The sequence below is a fragment of the Oreochromis aureus genome, linkage group 11 (assembly GCF_013358895.1).
Source record: "Oreochromis aureus strain Israel breed Guangdong linkage group 11, ZZ_aureus, whole genome shotgun sequence".
In the NCBI taxonomy this organism is placed as follows: Eukaryota; Metazoa; Chordata; class Actinopteri; order Cichliformes; family Cichlidae; genus Oreochromis; species Oreochromis aureus.
The window spans coordinates 16,902,453-16,918,748 of record NC_052952.1 but is presented as its reverse complement, the minus strand read 5'-3'; the positions used below and the strand labels follow the sequence as shown (position 1 = coordinate 16,918,748).

Below are 16,296 nucleotides of genomic sequence, written 5' to 3'. Positions count from 1 at the left end.
TACTCATTTTTATTTGGGTACTAAATTTATCTTCGTCTCATTTGTTTCTTAAACAGCAGAAGTAGCTGCTGTGGATGCGTAAAAAACCCTCGCACATCTTGTAGTCCCATTTCTCCTTTTGTGTGAGCTTTAAATTACCAAGACAAGAGTTAAAGCAATTAAAATTATGTGTTATTCACTAGACCATACACAACTCTGGAAGAACATTTGCACGTTTATTTCAGAATAGAAAAAAAGTGACACAGCTCACAGTTTCAGTTCCTCTCCAGTGTTTATAGTGAGAGAAACTGTTCGTGTATGAGCTCTGTCCTGGTTCACGTGTACCTCCTAAATGTCTCTCTACTTATTTAGCCATGCCTTCACTATTTGTCAGATAATTAAAATGACAAAAATTAGTGTTCAGGCTCAACATCTATTGTTCTTGAAAGTTAAAATATCAGTGAATCAAACCTCTTGTTCTCTTTAGGTGCAGGTGACCTTTAGTGTGCGTCAGCCAGTACCAGCTTTTAGCCTCAGTCACAAACTTCTGCATTAACATCAGCCCGTCAGCCCTTTCCAGACCTTATTCCTCTCTCCATATCCTGACCCTTCTTTCCAAGTGATGTTGTGAGTATGGTGCTACGGCTAATTGTAGCCACGTGTTACTGCAGCCGTCTTCCTCTGCTTGTCCACCACTACTATGTCCACTACCAGTTTGTCTGTATGTATCTGGCCACAGGATATTAGCTCATTCATTCTCAACCACCCCAGGGGGCTTTTCTTGTTTTGCCTTATGGACTTCCAGGTCATACTCAGCACAGATGTGTCTGGATACTATGCTGGCCACTTGTTTATTCCGTTCCATGTATGACCTGCCTGCCAGCATCTTGCACCCTGCTGTCATGTGCTGGATTGTCTCAGGGGCATCTTTACACAGCCTGCACCTGGTGTGGTAGACCCCAGCACCTCTGGATCTTGTGCTTAGAGATTGTTCCTGTGCTGCCATGATTAGTATGCCTGTGCTGTCTTTCAGTCCAGGTACTGGTAGGACTTCTTATATCTGCCTGTAGTACATACCATGCAAGGGCCTATCCTTCCATGGCGGTTCCTCCTCTTGCTCCTCTTCTCTCTTTGGTTTCTGCTGCCTGAAATATTCACTAAGCATGTGATTGGTTGTGACCATCTTCCCAATAGATATATAGATATATAGATATATAGATGTATATACATGTATATGTATATACATATATATATATGTACATACATATATACACATATACATGTACATACATACACAGACAACAAGGACTGTTAAACAAAGGTGAAAGGAAGCACGGGACAATATGTACAAGAGGCAATGAGTGAAGTTGGAATGTGGTGCGTGGGGTGGCACGGCTGAAACAACATACCAAGAAGTAACATACAGTTCACTAGCTGAGACCACATCCTCATTTTAGGTTTGACATCTCTCACACCTTTGCTCATCTCAAAAGTTATTTCATGTCTTCATTTTATGTTACTTTGCTTAGATTTGTCCTTAGCACATTTTCAGAAGAATATTTATTTTGCCATTTGTTATTTATTGTATTCCCTCTTAAACCAAACTTACTGTACTGGATGTGCAATTACACTTTATTCTAGGATGGCAAAAAACCCCAATAAAAAACCATGCTCCCTGGGGTCACACAGGGTGCGCCCCACTATTTGAGAAGGACTGCATGAATCTTTTGGTCAGGTTAACCAGATTTATATTTACCTAGTTATATTCTGATCAGTAGAAGCATAATTAACCATCAGCAAAATCTCATATGAACTATTCTTTGTTTGAGCATTACAACACTTAATGCTATTTCTGTCATTCAAAATCATCTATAATGATGGGCATGAATGGATTGGTGACACAGTTCCTATCTTCTCAGTCCCAGGTGTGAATATAAAAGCTGGATCATGTCCACACACAAAATCCAGACATTAGACCAGACATGTTCACTACTCCAACCACATTCCTCAGTTAAAATATTGATCAGGCTTATATTTTTGATTTTTCTTATGGTTTTGATTAAGAGTAAAGATCTTAATCTACCATTAGGATATATGGAAAAATAATACATGAAAATGGTTCTGTTGCAGCCTTCAGATCAACTTTTACAGACGGGTGGGGCGACTTCAAGCATGACCCCACATCACACAACAATTTATATTAGGCCTGCACCTTTGCAGAACTGTTTCCAAAGTCTGAAAGGTTTTGAGGAAAAAAAATAAACATTTTGATTTTTTGGTTCACCCGCTCTTTTGAAAACTGCATGAACAAAATCCCCCAAAATTCACAAGAAACTCAAAATGCTGGGTCCAAGACTCAGGAGACCCAGGAACCATTACTTTTAGTTCCAATCAGGCTATCTTCAAAATAGCCAAATGTTTCAAGTCTATTATTAAATGTGCCCCATTTTATACACAAACATTGAAATTAGGCACACAGTTCTGAAAACACAAAGTCATGTATCAGCATCATGACTCCAAACTGCTACACTCTCCACTGGTCTCACTCAAATAATATAGGTCAGTCAAATCTCTGAATACAATCACGGGTGGTGTTACTGCTGCCTCTCCCAAGACAGCCTCAAGAATGAAGGATGAGATACCAGAAGACAGGCTGTTACACAAAGAAAGCTAGGCAGCCATAAAAGTGCATCGACCTAGCAGCAGGACTGGCATCTCTTCCTTTCTATTCTGCTTGGTCATGTTTATGATCAAGTTATTAGAAACAGGCTCCAAGAGGATGGCATGAAGGCCAAACATCCTTTAGCGGAACCTGTGCTGACAGACCAGCATTATCCACCTTGACTGGTTTTTGATAACCCATGACACAAATAATAAAAAATGTAAGTGAACTTAAATAATGAACAAAATAGTTATTGACTAAACTAACTTTATAATTCTTCTTAAGTGTAAATTTTGATAGCACACAATTGAGTCAGACACTATGCTGCATTAATAACTCAGAATTATTATTATTAGTTATTATTAAACACGATCTATTTCTTATATTTTGTTACATAAGAATTTATTTAGTGCAGCACTGTGGTGGAGTGGCTAGTACTGTTGCCTCACAGCAAGAAGGTCCACCAGGTTGCATGTTCTCCCTGTGTTTGCATGGGTTCTCTCTGGCTTCCTCTCACAGTCCAAAGTTAGTGGGGTCGGTCTAAATTACCCGTAGGTGTGAATGTGAGTGTGAATGGTTGTCTGTCTCTATGTGTCAGCCTTAAAAAAATATATATATATACTCATTTATATAATGAGTTAAATAAAAATCAAAGTTTTAATATGTTTAGTAACCAGACAACTTTGGTATTATTAGAGTACTTTATTGGTAATAATTCAAAGCACATCATTTGAAAACAAATAAAGAAAACCTCAGAGAGCAACAAGCACAATTTTAAAGATTATGTACTTAATTGTGTTTTAGAAAGAAAATGACAGATGACAGAAATATGCAATTAAATTAAATTGTTTAAGGTTTTTCTTTTTTCTTGACTCACATAACAACATGGACTGAAGCTGGTCTTCCACACGCTACACATTGTTGTATATTGACTCATCGCAGTCAGTCTGGACAGAGAAACAAGATTCACTCACTCACTTTGTTTATGCATGCACATTATGAATGAATTATTGATGAAATCATTACTTATCCCCACATTGCCATAGACATGATCATTGGCATAAATGTCAGAGCAAGACATATCCTTCCTGTCCTCTTTCCTGCAGAAAGAATGCAAAAACATTAAATCTAGTTACACATCTTTTAAAATCATATTTAATCACAAGTGAGATTGTTTGTTTAAACTTAAGATGAAGAATTAAAACCTTTTTGTTGGGGCATAATGATGGAGCTCCACGGATCTCTCTGCTTTCATGATGCCCAAGTCAGATGTTGGTGTCTCCCCTGATCTCCCCCTGCTGGCAGAAAACAATACAATAAATAAGAACATGAGAAAGACAGCTGTCAGTTTTGGCAACCTCTTAAGTAGAGCCAAATTTGGCTGCTATATTTGGATAGGCAGATAAAACAAAAATAAATGAATTTCAGATGCAAGCTCTGAGATAAGTTTTTTTGTACATGTTGGGTGACAAAAATAAGCATCATTACAATTATTTCATTGAACATAGCAGCCTATGATGGTCTGTACTGAAAGAGCAGCAGCAGCAGTTTCAGGAGGAGTCAATGTGTGCATGTTTCATTTATATAAAAGAGACTATATTTTGAACATTTTTATTTTTTATTTTTGTCAACATACTTCTCATGAGTAATGCTACTGAAGTAAAAGCACAATGAATATAATCAGCAGATTTTGTTTTTATTAAAAAGAAGAAGAACGCAATTAGCCTGTTTTTTTTTTCTTTTTCCCCCAACTAAACATGAAGAGAGAGGAAGAGGGGTGTGTGAAAGGAACATTTTTAAATACCATAGTTGTCTTTGATACTAGTTGTTCATGTTGCTGTGCTGCTCATTTAACACAGTCTTTCTATAAATGAAAATAACAAAGAATTCAACACCATAACACACATCTAAAGGAAAAGCTGATCCTCACAGCTGCAGCCTCTCTCTCTGTGCTGATACTCAGAAAAGATGAAAATAACATCAGAGATGGATTTCAGAAAAGTATTGACTGTTATAACTCACCAAAGCAGAAGTAAGAAATGCATGTGTGTGACTTCTTCTTTCAAGCTACAGGATTGTGTCTGTGTTTTATTTGTAGCTCTGACTTCATAGTTAATCACCTCTGTACTCTCCAAGAGACATGGTGCTCTGCTTCTTCTTTTGCTACTCTGAATACTTTTTTTAAACTCCTGTGTTATGTGCTGATTTTTCTATTGACTGAATAACAAGGGAAACATTTTTCTTTAATATTGTTTGATTTGCATAGGCAAGATGCCTTGTTTAGGTTGTCTGGCTGTCAAAACCTAAAAATGTCTGTTATTGTGTAGATTTTTCTGCCCACCATTTCAGGAATACAAATACTTTCTACAACTCACCATTTTTTAACAACTCCCACTCCAGTGGCTATCAAAACAATCAGAAAAATCACACCTGCTCCAGAGGCTATGAAAATATTCTGCATGTTGTCTGTTCAAAAAGAAAGCACATTGAATATTTATTTGTTTTGCCATGTAAATATAAAGTGAAAATAATTAATGCTGTAATCTTGAGATTGAAATTTCTTGATGGAATTTCTTACCAACGAGAGGTAAAGAGAGTGTGAGGTTAGCATTTCCCAGCGTGTTGTTTGCCAGGCAGTGAACAAACTTAAAGGACCCAAAGTCTGTCTGCAGAGTCCCAGTAGTAACAGAGCCAACTGTCTGCACTTTGCTGTTTTGCACAACTCTGTCACCAAGAACAAAATGGAGCATGCTGGGAGGCCTGGACTCCACGATGCACTCACACATTACTTTGCCCCTCTCTGAGAAGCACTTAGAGGAACTTTTAATGTCAGGGGCATCTGTAAGAATAACAAATATCATTAGAAAATAACATAGAACTACACATATATACATACACAGATGTGTGTGTGAAATGGGTGTGTGAGTATTTGAATGAAAATAAAAATATCTTTTGCTGCTATGTTTGTTCTATTACTTACTTACATAACACATTGAGCTTTACGGTGCTTGATCTGACTCGTCCTTCCTCATTGACAGCAGTGCAGTACACAGCCTCTGAGTGTCTGGACACATTTGACATTGTGTAGGTTTGTCCCTTATTCAGCAGAGCACCAGCTTCACTGTGCCACTCGTAGCTGCTGACAGGGTTTGCATCACTGGAGCACTTCAGGTGTGCAGTCTCTCCCTCATTCATATCTGACTGGTACTCAACCTTCACATTCACTGGAGCATCTGCATAGAAACATTTAATCCTTCATGTTTATTCTGTATTATTTTAGTAAACGATGCAGTGTGTTCAAAGCTGAGTTTCATTAAACATTTTCATATACTCTAACTGTGGTGCTTAATGAGAACTCTGGGGAGTTGCCCAAGTTAGAAACATAAATGTACTGAGAAAATCCATCCAGTAGTTTAGTTAATACATTTTAGTTAGTGGTTCATTGTGAGACCACGAGACTGACATCAGTATCAAGTAAGCAACATTACAGAAAAGTAAAAGTACCATGACAAAATTAATAATAAATAAATAAATTTTAATTTGTGAAGCCACTTAAAAATGTTGCAAGTGGAAAAACATAGAATCAGACAGGATTTAATCGTCTTTGTGCCCAAAAGCTCATTCACTATAAATAACAAAGAACTTAGTGTTGACTCTGGTGATAATGTAGATAAGTCAATAATAATCATCATCATCAAACTAGCCCTGGTGATACTGCAACAGTTAGACTGTAATAAAGATACTTTTACTTATACTGTACTCTTCCTTTATCATCAACATGTATTCGAAGCTGCACACTTACATTTTACTTGAATGGTCTTTGATGTTTCTTGGTGCTTTCCTTCGTGGTATGTAACTCTGCATTGTAAAGATTTATTGTGATCAGTGCGGTTTGAGCGAAAGGTCAAAGTAGATGTTGAATTCCACTGCCCATTTTGGAGCTTCTGTGCTTGAAAATGTTGCACTCCAGGGTGACTCCAGTGGAAATCAGGTGGATATGTGGGGCAGGAGTGAGACACAGAGCAGGATGCAGATACAGTTTGACCCTCCTTTACCTCCTCTTGCACAGAGAAATCAGTGGGATTTGGTTCACCTGTGTTAACAAGAAAGATTATAAATATATCTAAGTTTAATGTAATCCAAAATGTGTGGCGGTTAGTGTACTGGTAAGTTGAAGTCTTTGTTGGTAAAACATGAATAAGGGTCTACTGATGCTCTACTGAGGTTACTAACACAGAACATAGTTGCATTAATAATATACATCACAAGGAAACATGAAAAGAAAGAATAAGAAGAATAGTATTTCATAATTTATTCAAGGCCTACCCCGCAATCAGTTTTGGTTAAAAATACAGTGCAAGGATGATAAAAACTACAAAGTGTGTTCCCTCAAATTTGTTGACTTTACTTACCCATCACTGAAATGGAGACTTTGTTCTTTCTGTAAGAAGCTCTGTCATAACCTTCAATTTCAATCCTGAAATAAAAAGGTCCTCTGTCATTTTGTTGAAGCTTTTCAATCATCAGAGAGCAGTTCTTGCTGCTGGCGTCTTCAAGAAGTTTTGTTCGACTCTGATACTGCTTGACAATTTTTGACTGAGTTGGATGATAGATGACTCGATCCCCCTCAGTGGTCATCCAAATCCCTGTGAAGCTTTTGGCCTTCCCTTGTGGATCTGGGTAGTTATAAGAGCAGGGGATCACCACACATGAGCCAAGGAGACCTTTTACTTCGTTTGGCACATCAGCGGTCCAAGATAATTCCGCTATTTGAGTCACTGTCATAAATTGAACAATACAATGTGTCAAAATTAAACATAAAAGTAGCACAGAAGAAAAGTATAAATGCATAAAACAAAGTATGAAAGCGTCTGAAAATTAGACATTTTACTGGAGAAAAACAGCACATCATAAAACAAATAACTGTCTACTATACGACTGTAAGAGTGCTCACTTCTAGAGCATATTAAAAATAAATATTACAATTAATTGTGTACATTTTACAGAATATATCATACCTTTGGAGTAAATGCACAAAAACAAAAGCCACTCTAAAGCGTCCATCTCTTCTTCTGACTGCCAGGTCTAAAAAAAATTTTAAAAAGTGATATATATGCGTGGGTGTTTCTGTTTCCTGTGAAGTGACTTGCGTACTTTCCATTCTGTATATATTTGACACATTCAGTTTCTGCTACCCACTAATGAGCAATGTTCCCTCTAAGCTGCGCACGTGCGCAATTGCGCACTGTTGGCACGGTCTCTGCGCAGAGAAAATCTGCGTTGCGCACACAAAAAAAATTCTAACCTGAATTGAAATTAAAGTAAATATGTGCCAACACCGGTGTTTTAGCTAGCAAAGCATCGTGGCTGATGTGGAGTGAAGCCACGTTAATGACAACGTGTACAACCTTTGGAGATGTGAGCAGGACAGACGAACAATTGACGGAAAAAGTGTGGACTTTATACCAGTTTTTAAATTGTGTTGATAGGCCACGTAAAACCAGAGTTATGATAAAAAAAAAATGCAATGTTTGGTTTTCTTCCTGAATACTACTGTTGTTCATATTTACTGTGGGAAGAAACGGTAAAAACAGGGTTTTATAAGGAAAACGCTCGAAAGCACTCTCCGCCTGTGAGCAAAGACGAAACCAAAACACTCCACCCTTTCCCATTGGTCGAAAAATGTACCATGTCGACCAATCAAAACACGGCATTTAGTTGTTAAGAAACGGAAGGAAGTTTTAGGAGTGACGATGGTGTTTTGAGACGTGAGAGATTTGCAACGTTTAGCGCAAATCTTGTGTAGTTAGTGTGTAGTGTAGTCAATAGTTTTGTTGTGTGTGTCAGAACAATGAGGCGACTGATGAATGTTACAGGTGTTACAGGAGTGATACATCTCCTGTTGTCAGGCCTGCAGGTATCAGGCTGTTGTTCTCCTTTATCTCATAGTGGACAGAAATAATTTTTTGGAGTGGCATCAGATTTGATGCAGAACACCTGATTGTTCTGTAAATATTTTTGAAATGTTTGTTTTAAAAAAAGCCTTGGCTGCATTTTTAGGTAAAGAGCTGCAAAGAACTTTGTTGTCAGAGTTTTATTTATTTTATTTTATTTTATTTTATTTTTTAAAAAAGAAAGAAAGTTGTGTTTTCAAAATTGGAGTTCAAGTTATTTTTACTTCCAATAGTGTTAACATACTACACAGGTCATGAACAAGATTTTTTTTTTTATATATATTTTCATTGTAAGTGGGCTAAAGCAGTTAATTAAAAGTAGTCCAACAGAAATGTAAATGCTGTAATTTTATTATTTTAATAAACATGTAACTTGGATGGATTCGACGCTGGCGTGACCACAGTGCACACGTCTGATGTCGCTCACAGTGGTCCACGAGATCGCTCAGGGAGTTTGTGTGTTCGCTCAGACACATGAAAAATTAGAGGGAACATTGCTAATGAGTCACAGCATATGTCTCTCTCATTCGAGCCTGGTTCTGCCAGAGCTTCTTACCTGTTAAACAGGATTTTTTTTTCCTAGCTACCAACATGAAGTGTTTTGAGTTGTTGAATTGTTGGGGTTCTTTCTCTGATACTGTAAAATGCCAAGTTGTGGCTTAGTCAGTAAACAAGTATATAAAAAATGGAAATAATAAAGCATATAGACCTATTTACTTCTAAGTACTCATGTAGTACTCATGTACAACTATTTATAAGTACAAGCAAAGTTGAATAAGAGAGAGCATGGTTGAAATGGTTACGCCCTAATTTAGTGCCATAATGAGCGTGAACATAAATTTATTACGTGAAAGAAGATAACATGAAAAAACAATTGATAGTTTTCTCCAAAAGTTGATTCTGTTCATCTGGAGGTAGCGTCTTCAGTGGAAGAAACACTTCATCACCCATGCAAGTGACTTCTTCAGTCTCAGCTGACTGCAGGTTTCCCCAATCTTATAAACAGTACATTTGCATAATGACTGAAACCAGCCCACTGAAGGAATAATGGGCTGGGAGGTCAGTTCCTTCATCATAATTATGCAAATTCTCATGACCATTGATTAACAACCACTGATCAAAGCCCACTGATTAACCGCCATGAGTACCATTCACAGAGAGTTGGGGAATAGCTGCAATCACAGCATTGTACGATGGCGAAAGATGTACCCTTAGGCCCCCCTCCTCGATTCAGAGATGGTCTTTCTCTTTTCAGGTTCTTCCCTGTCCAGGATGTTTACATCCTCATCATTGAAAGAGTGTCCACTGGCCTGTAGGTGTAAATAGATTCCAGAGTCCTGGCCTGACGAGGTAGCTCTTCTGTGTTGTGCCATCCGCTTTGCCAGAGGCTGTTTGGTTTCCCCGATGTATAAATCGGGGAGTCACTTGGATGAGTGACGAAATGTTTCTCCCACTGAAAATGCTACATCCAGATGAACAGAATCAACTTTTGGAGATTTACTTACCTGGATGATTGAGCATGCATCAAGAAATTGATAATTTTGTTAATAGTTTATGCGATATTGTTTTGTCAAGAGGAATCAATCAAGCAATATTAGGTTGATGTTACAGGAGGATGTACTATCTCTCCTAACACTGAAAGCAACAATATACGATATCTATAGAATGTAATGAGAATGAAAATGTGCAGTTATAGTTTTTGTTGTGTCTTATGAAGGATCATGACTGTACCTTAACTTTCATGTTGTGTTCCAGTCAAATTGGAGCACTTTAAAAGTTTTATCGCTGAAAAATAAACAAAAAAACAACTGAGTTTTGGTTAATCTTCATTTGTCAGATGGACATATGCACACACATATAGACACCATGGATTAGAGGAGAAGGTGTTAGAAGTTGAAGACGGCACAAAATATGATCCAGATCAAGAAATGCCAGAAGAGGATGGCTGTACTGAGGCTGATGCCACATTAAGTCAAAGAATAGGAACTTCTGCCCACCTGAAAATCAAGTTAGGCCTTTGGCTGAAAGTGTCATAATGATGACCAGAGGACCTACACAATGTGCCATATCCTTGATGACATCAAATCCTTTTCTGAACTGTTCATGATCGAGTCCATCAAAACCATAGTCACCAACCTTGAGGGGAAACAGCCTTACAAAGACAACTGCAAAGCTTTAGCCCAGAAAGACAGGACAATTTTTCAAGTCATTGTTTCGCTCTAGAAATTTTACATTGTTGTGGGTGATTCGCTTTGAGTGTTTAACTGCTTCTTACAGGAACATAAACATTTTCATATACAGTGGCTTGCAAAAGTATTCGGCCCCCTTGAACTTTCCCACATTTTGTCACATTACAGCCACAAACATGAATCAATTTTATTGAAATTCCAGGTGAAAGACCAATACAAAGTGGTGTACATGTGAGAAGTGGAACGAAAATCATACATGATTCCAAACATGTTTTACAAATAAATAACTGCAAAGTGGGGTGTGTGTAATTATTCAGCCCCCTTTGGTCTGAGTGCAGTCAGTTGCCCATAGACATTGCCTGATGAGTGCTAATGACTACATAGAGTGCACCTGTGTATAATCTAATGTCAGTACAAATACAGCTGCTCTGTGACGGCCTCAACATGCTTATAAACATTTCTCACTTCTGAGTAAAAGGACAAATTGAATAATGCCTGATTAAATTAAGTATTCTAAAAGTATACTTAAGTAAAAGTACAGAAGAATTATGTACTTTTACTTAAGTACATAACCTTATGACCTTACCTTATGACCGACATTAAAGTACAGAAGTATAGGTTTATTTAACACCACATACAATTTACACAAGACAATTTTATGTCTTATATGAATGTTATTTATTTTAACCGTCATAAACAGGATGTGACAAGTGATAATAATAACAACTGTACTGCATTAAAACATTCACAGCAGGTGGGATATCCGGTCTGTTGTGTTTTTAACATGTTGTGATTTTAACATGTTTTAATGCTTTGCATCGTGTTCTATTTAATCTCAACAAGCTCATAAAAACAGTCAGTGATCACTGTCAGCCTATCTTAGTTTATAGTACCACTGTTCATTTTAAAGGTCAGTTTTTAAAACCTTACAGTGTAACTACAGCCCAGCCCATGCAGCAGTATATTAATGACTAACCTCATATTGTGGATGGATTATCTGAGGGTGCGTTCACACCGAGCGCGATAGACGCGACCAGAGCTTCAGGTTTACATGTAAAGTCAATGGAGGAGCGCGATGAAGCGCGACTGAGGGTCGGGTGAAACTTCAGAAGCAGATTTGCGTCGCGAAAATGCTTTTCTGCCTGATTCGCACGACCAAGTAGCGCAACTGACACGTTTGAAGCGCAAAGTAAAATACGCGCTGCAGTTTGTGTGGTGCATTTTGTGCATTCGCGCTTATCGCGTCTACCGCTCGAGTTGGAAAAATCTGAACTCCAGCGTCAAGTCACGCCGCGACAACCAATCAGGAGCCTGGTGACGTGTTGCTCTGACCTAGTTCAAAGGAGCAGGTCCAGCCAAAGCCATTCATTCTAGCAATCAGTAGTTTTCTGATGAGGCAGCAGGCTCTCAAACAATGTTCTTATTTTTCTCCTCCTTCTCCCTGAGGTTCTTCCACTTTAAGCTGGGTCCTTTTTATTCCTGTCTCTCTGTAAATAGTTATATTTTATATATTTATGTTTAATGTTTTTCTGTTTGAGCATCTTAATGTTATTTCAAATAAATTTTTGTAATGACAAATGTGTAAAGCGTCCTTTAAGCCACTGCTCTGCTCTCCACAGTGAATAGAGAAGGGAGACTCTCTCTTCAAACACTAGATCGACAGCTGCCGTCTTGCAAACATTCCGCCTGGCACTACTTCCTCCCACATTTCTGCTTCACGTATGTGAAAATTGCATATTTTAAAGCGCAACCAGTTCGCTTTGGACGCGCTTTGAGGTGCGAATGTGCACGCGACCAACTAGGGGTGTGTGGCGCTTTTTGGTCTCGTCTATCGTGTCAGTTCTCCTGACTGAAGTTTGGTCTGTTTACATCATCCTGACATGCGATTGCATTTGTCCCTAACCATCGGGAACCCTCACATTAACTTTTATTGAGTGGAAAAAAGTTAGCGTTCATCCTCCAGCTTCAGTGTGCTAATGTGTTTATATTATGCTAACCATAGCTGTGTAGCTAGCCACCACATAGCACATCATTATATACCAGCTAGCCCAACTTCAGTAACCCTACAAATGTCACTGCTGTTTAGTTTCCTGTGTTCATTTATGTCAGAAGTGATAGCAGAGCTGTACGTTTTAATTTTTCAGAAATCCCTCAATCAGAACATGGTATATTATTTAATCTTAAATTTTTTTGGGAGGCTTCCTGCATACCACTAGAGGGAGCCCACATACCACCAGTGTTATGCATCCCACAGTTTGACAGCCACTGTTCTAGATCACAATGTGTTGTGCTCACTACTGTAACCAGTGCTAGAAGCTTTTTTTCAGCAAATACACCTGAAACAAAATCCAGCTTGACGAGTGACCTGAACGTGAGCTCTTATGTCACGCAGTGGAAATTTGTGTTTTTATGTTTTATCAATCTGTGTATTGGTACATAGTGTTGATTTTATTTGCATGATTTTATTGTGATATTTATATTGCATATTTGTTTATTGATATTTATATTGCATGGTTTTATCCTCATATTTATATTATGTGTTTTAGTGTTGTTGTACCATATTCCTTTAATCCACTGTGGACTAAGCAGACAATTGTAGGCACCTGTGAGGTGGGGGCGTTCCCCGAGGTGGCCTATCAGCCGCCAGACTGACCTGTTAAAGGGGATAGTGAGCGCAGAGACAAGGAGAGTCTTTACAGGATATATATGATGGGTCTATCGGTAGTGTTTGTATGGGTCCCGGCTCACTATGGGGTAAGGGGGAATGAAGCAGCGGACAGGTTAGCAAAGGAAGCCACTAATCATGAGACAGTTGATCTGGTGGTGAATTTTGGTCAGGAGGAAGTAAAGAGTATTATTAAGCTAGAAATGAGGGGTAGATGGCAGAAACAGTGGGAAGAAGACAGGAGGGGAAGGTGGTTATATAAAATTCAAAGGGGGGTGGGAGTGAGGAGAGCCACAAGAAGGAGCAGGCGAGAGGAGGTGGTGGTGTCAAGATTGAGATTTGGGCATACGGGTTTGAATTCCACACTGTTCTTGATAGGGAAACGTGCCTCAGGGAAATGTGATTATTGTGGAGTGGATGAAACCTTGGAGCATGTTATTTTGCAGTGTCGGAATTATACGGTAGAGAGGAGACGGTTGGTCCAAAATCTCAGTAGCACTGCTATGAAACTTGATCTTGTAGGGTTGCTACAGAAGGAGTCGGGGGATAAATGTTATCAGGCATTGTTTCAGTTTTTGAGAGAAGGAAGATTGTTTGGGAGGATATGAAGTGGGTTTTTTTTTTGTTTGTTTCTTGTTGTTTTTTTAGCATGATTTCTGTCCACACTCCATACCAGTGGTGGCGGTAATGCACCATGCAATTGTTTGCCAACCGCCAATAATACGAAGAAGAAGAAGAAGAGACAAGGAGAGCGATGCACGAAAGGTGAGCAGGAGAAAAAGAAACGTGTGTAAGCCCGCACATGTGTTGGAGGAACTGCTGCCTGACTGTGGCGTGCCACGAGTCGTTTGGCGATCCAGTCCCAACGGCGGGAACAGCAACAGTGGGTGGCGATGGCCGCAATTCACAGCAGGGCAGGGGTGCCCCTCTGCCTGCATCTGGTGGTGCTACGAGGGAGGCCGTGTTCAGGTGTGGAGTGGGGCGGGACTGTGCGGCGACGCGCTGTCAGGAGGAGACAGGTCTGCGACAGGAGCCCCCTCCTTGTTCTTCTGGCCAGCGTGGTTTCCATCCCGGAAGAGAAATTCCTCTCCTGTTTCAGATAAGGAACATTCGCCCGCGTGTGGCTGGACTGTGGGATTATGGGACTGTGGGGGGGAATTTTAGCATATGGGAAACATTTGTTTAGCTTTGTTTTAATAGTGTATAGTTATTTCTGCCGGCAGGGTTTTTAGCTTATTGAGATAGGGCTGTGCGATATGACCAAAATCTCATATCCCGATATTAAGACATCTATCGTCCGATAACGATATAAATCACAAAAATGTAACATTTTCTGTAAATTCTGTGAATGTCGGGCAGCTCGACTTGCGTGAAGTGTTTCCAGCTGGGCGTCGCGTACCTGGAGTCGAGTGTTTTAACTGATGCATGAAACCATACATTTTTAGACATAGGTTGTAACGGCCGCCGTTTTCTTTGTGAGTATTTATTACACAGCGTGCTGCGGGAAAAGCCTGTTCTAACGTTTGAGTCTAAGGTTTATTTTTAGCACCTGACGGCTCTTTTTGCTTCTCATCCGTAAATACTCTGCATCTTTCACGTGATTCAGTTTATTTTGAAAAGTCTCAACAGGATCTTGAGCTTTATTGTGAAAGGTTTATGTGGAAAATAAACAAGCAGACACGAGGTGGTTTTACCGTCGTTGTTGCTAACGACAATGCATAAAAACAAGCGCTTGTCCGTCTGTAGTGTGGTTATATTAAATATAAGAGAAAGAGAGAACTTTAGGAAATTAATATAGCCACTACAGTGACCATCAAAATAATGAAAAAATATTGCCGTAAACAGTTTATTTTGCGACACCACGAAACAAACGATAGCGTAAAATGAAACGATAGACGTTTTTCTATCGTCATCCGATATATATCGTTATATCGAACAGCCCTATATTGAGAACACTCTTTTTATTGTATAGGGAGATTTTAAATGGTATTTGTAATTCTGGTTGTCTGTTTCCATGGAAATAAATGGTGTTTAAGGCCAACTTAGCCTCTGTGCCCGGCGCGCTGACCCACTCACTCCCCTTCCTCTTGTCTGTGAACAGACTTGGAGGTGAAGATTTACATCCACCAGTTTTAGTGGCTACACTTACAGTAGATTGCTTTGCTTTGGCCTGGCTCTTTATAGGGTGACTTTTCTTCTCGAGAGTTCAGTTGATTTTTAGCTAGTTGGTTGTTTAAATTCTTTCTCTTTTCTGACTCTACACAGATCTGCACTGCCCTTAGTTTTGACTGAACTCACAGATTCACAAATTAAACATGAGCACTTGTCATGGCCCCTCTGTTCTTGCTGGCTTGACCTGCCATTTCTGTTTCTGTTTCCTTGAACCTACTGATAATCACACTCACCTGCAGGTGATGAACCCATCGCTGGGCACTATTTAACAAAGTGGCTCATCTTCAGTTGATGTTGGAACATTGAGTGACAATAGTTAATGAAACCTTGGCTTTAGCAAAAGGTGACCTTATCATGTCTTGTCTTGGTAAAGAAAACTAACTTCTGTCTCCTTGTGTGCCCATGAAAACCGTGGAGTTTTGGAGAGACCTCTTAGTTTTTGTAAATATTTCTGAGGGGACTGTGGAGAGTATGTGTTTGGGAAAGAAGCTGGGACGATCACTACGGAGGGAATCACGTTTTCTGGACTGTTTTCATTTTGGTTTTACACTGTAAATAAACTCACAGTCCCTGTTGAGGAAGTCCTGGTTTTGGGTCCTGTTTTTCCACCAGTCAGCAAAACTGATGAAGAAATCCAGCCATTAATGGACCCAGCAGATTCCTGTCCTGTTCCAG

At 39.2% G+C, this 16,296-nt stretch overlaps 1 protein-coding gene across 3 annotated transcripts; it reads right to left on the bottom strand.

Moving 5' to 3' along the window:
• Nucleotides 1-3,348: 3,348 nt before the first annotated feature.
• LOC116335439 (myelin-associated glycoprotein-like) lies at nt 3,349-7,841 on the bottom strand. 3 transcript variants are annotated; one of them, XM_039619961.1, is made up of 9 exons: nt 7,660-7,841; nt 7,054-7,419; nt 6,444-6,734; nt 5,626-5,874; nt 5,220-5,480; nt 5,017-5,107; nt 3,847-3,939; nt 3,678-3,741; nt 3,349-3,588 (listed from the first exon to the last, which is right to left on the bottom strand). In XM_039619961.1, the coding sequence occupies exons 1-9, from the start codon at nt 7,703-7,705 to the stop codon at nt 3,553-3,555; spliced, it is 1,497 nt and encodes a 498-aa protein (XP_039475895.1). In that variant the 5' UTR covers nt 7,706-7,841; the 3' UTR covers nt 3,349-3,552. The 3 variants fall into 3 exon arrangements, with proteins under 3 accessions (XP_039475895.1, XP_039475893.1, XP_039475894.1); XM_039619959.1 differs by having other exon boundaries at nt 3,349-3,741; XM_039619960.1 differs by having other exon boundaries at nt 3,349-3,741; nt 3,847-3,936.
• Between the last annotated feature and the right edge of the window lie 8,455 nt (nt 7,842-16,296).

What these genes read in the sequence shown, in the direction of transcription:
- LOC116335439 (XM_039619959.1), bottom strand. Translation starts at nt 7,705, where the DNA reads ATGGACGCTTTAGAGTGGCTTTTGTTTTTGTGCATTTACTCCAAAG. An exon ending in TTTGTGCATTTACTCCAAAG is followed by an intron (nt 7,420 to 7,659) that starts GTATGATATATT and finishes AATTTATGACAG; the next exon opens with TGACTCAAATAGCGGAATTA. An exon ending in AGTCTCCATTTCAGTGATGG is followed by an intron (nt 6,735 to 7,053) that starts GTAAGTAAAGTC and finishes TTGTTAACACAG; the next exon opens with GTGAACCAAATCCCACTGAT.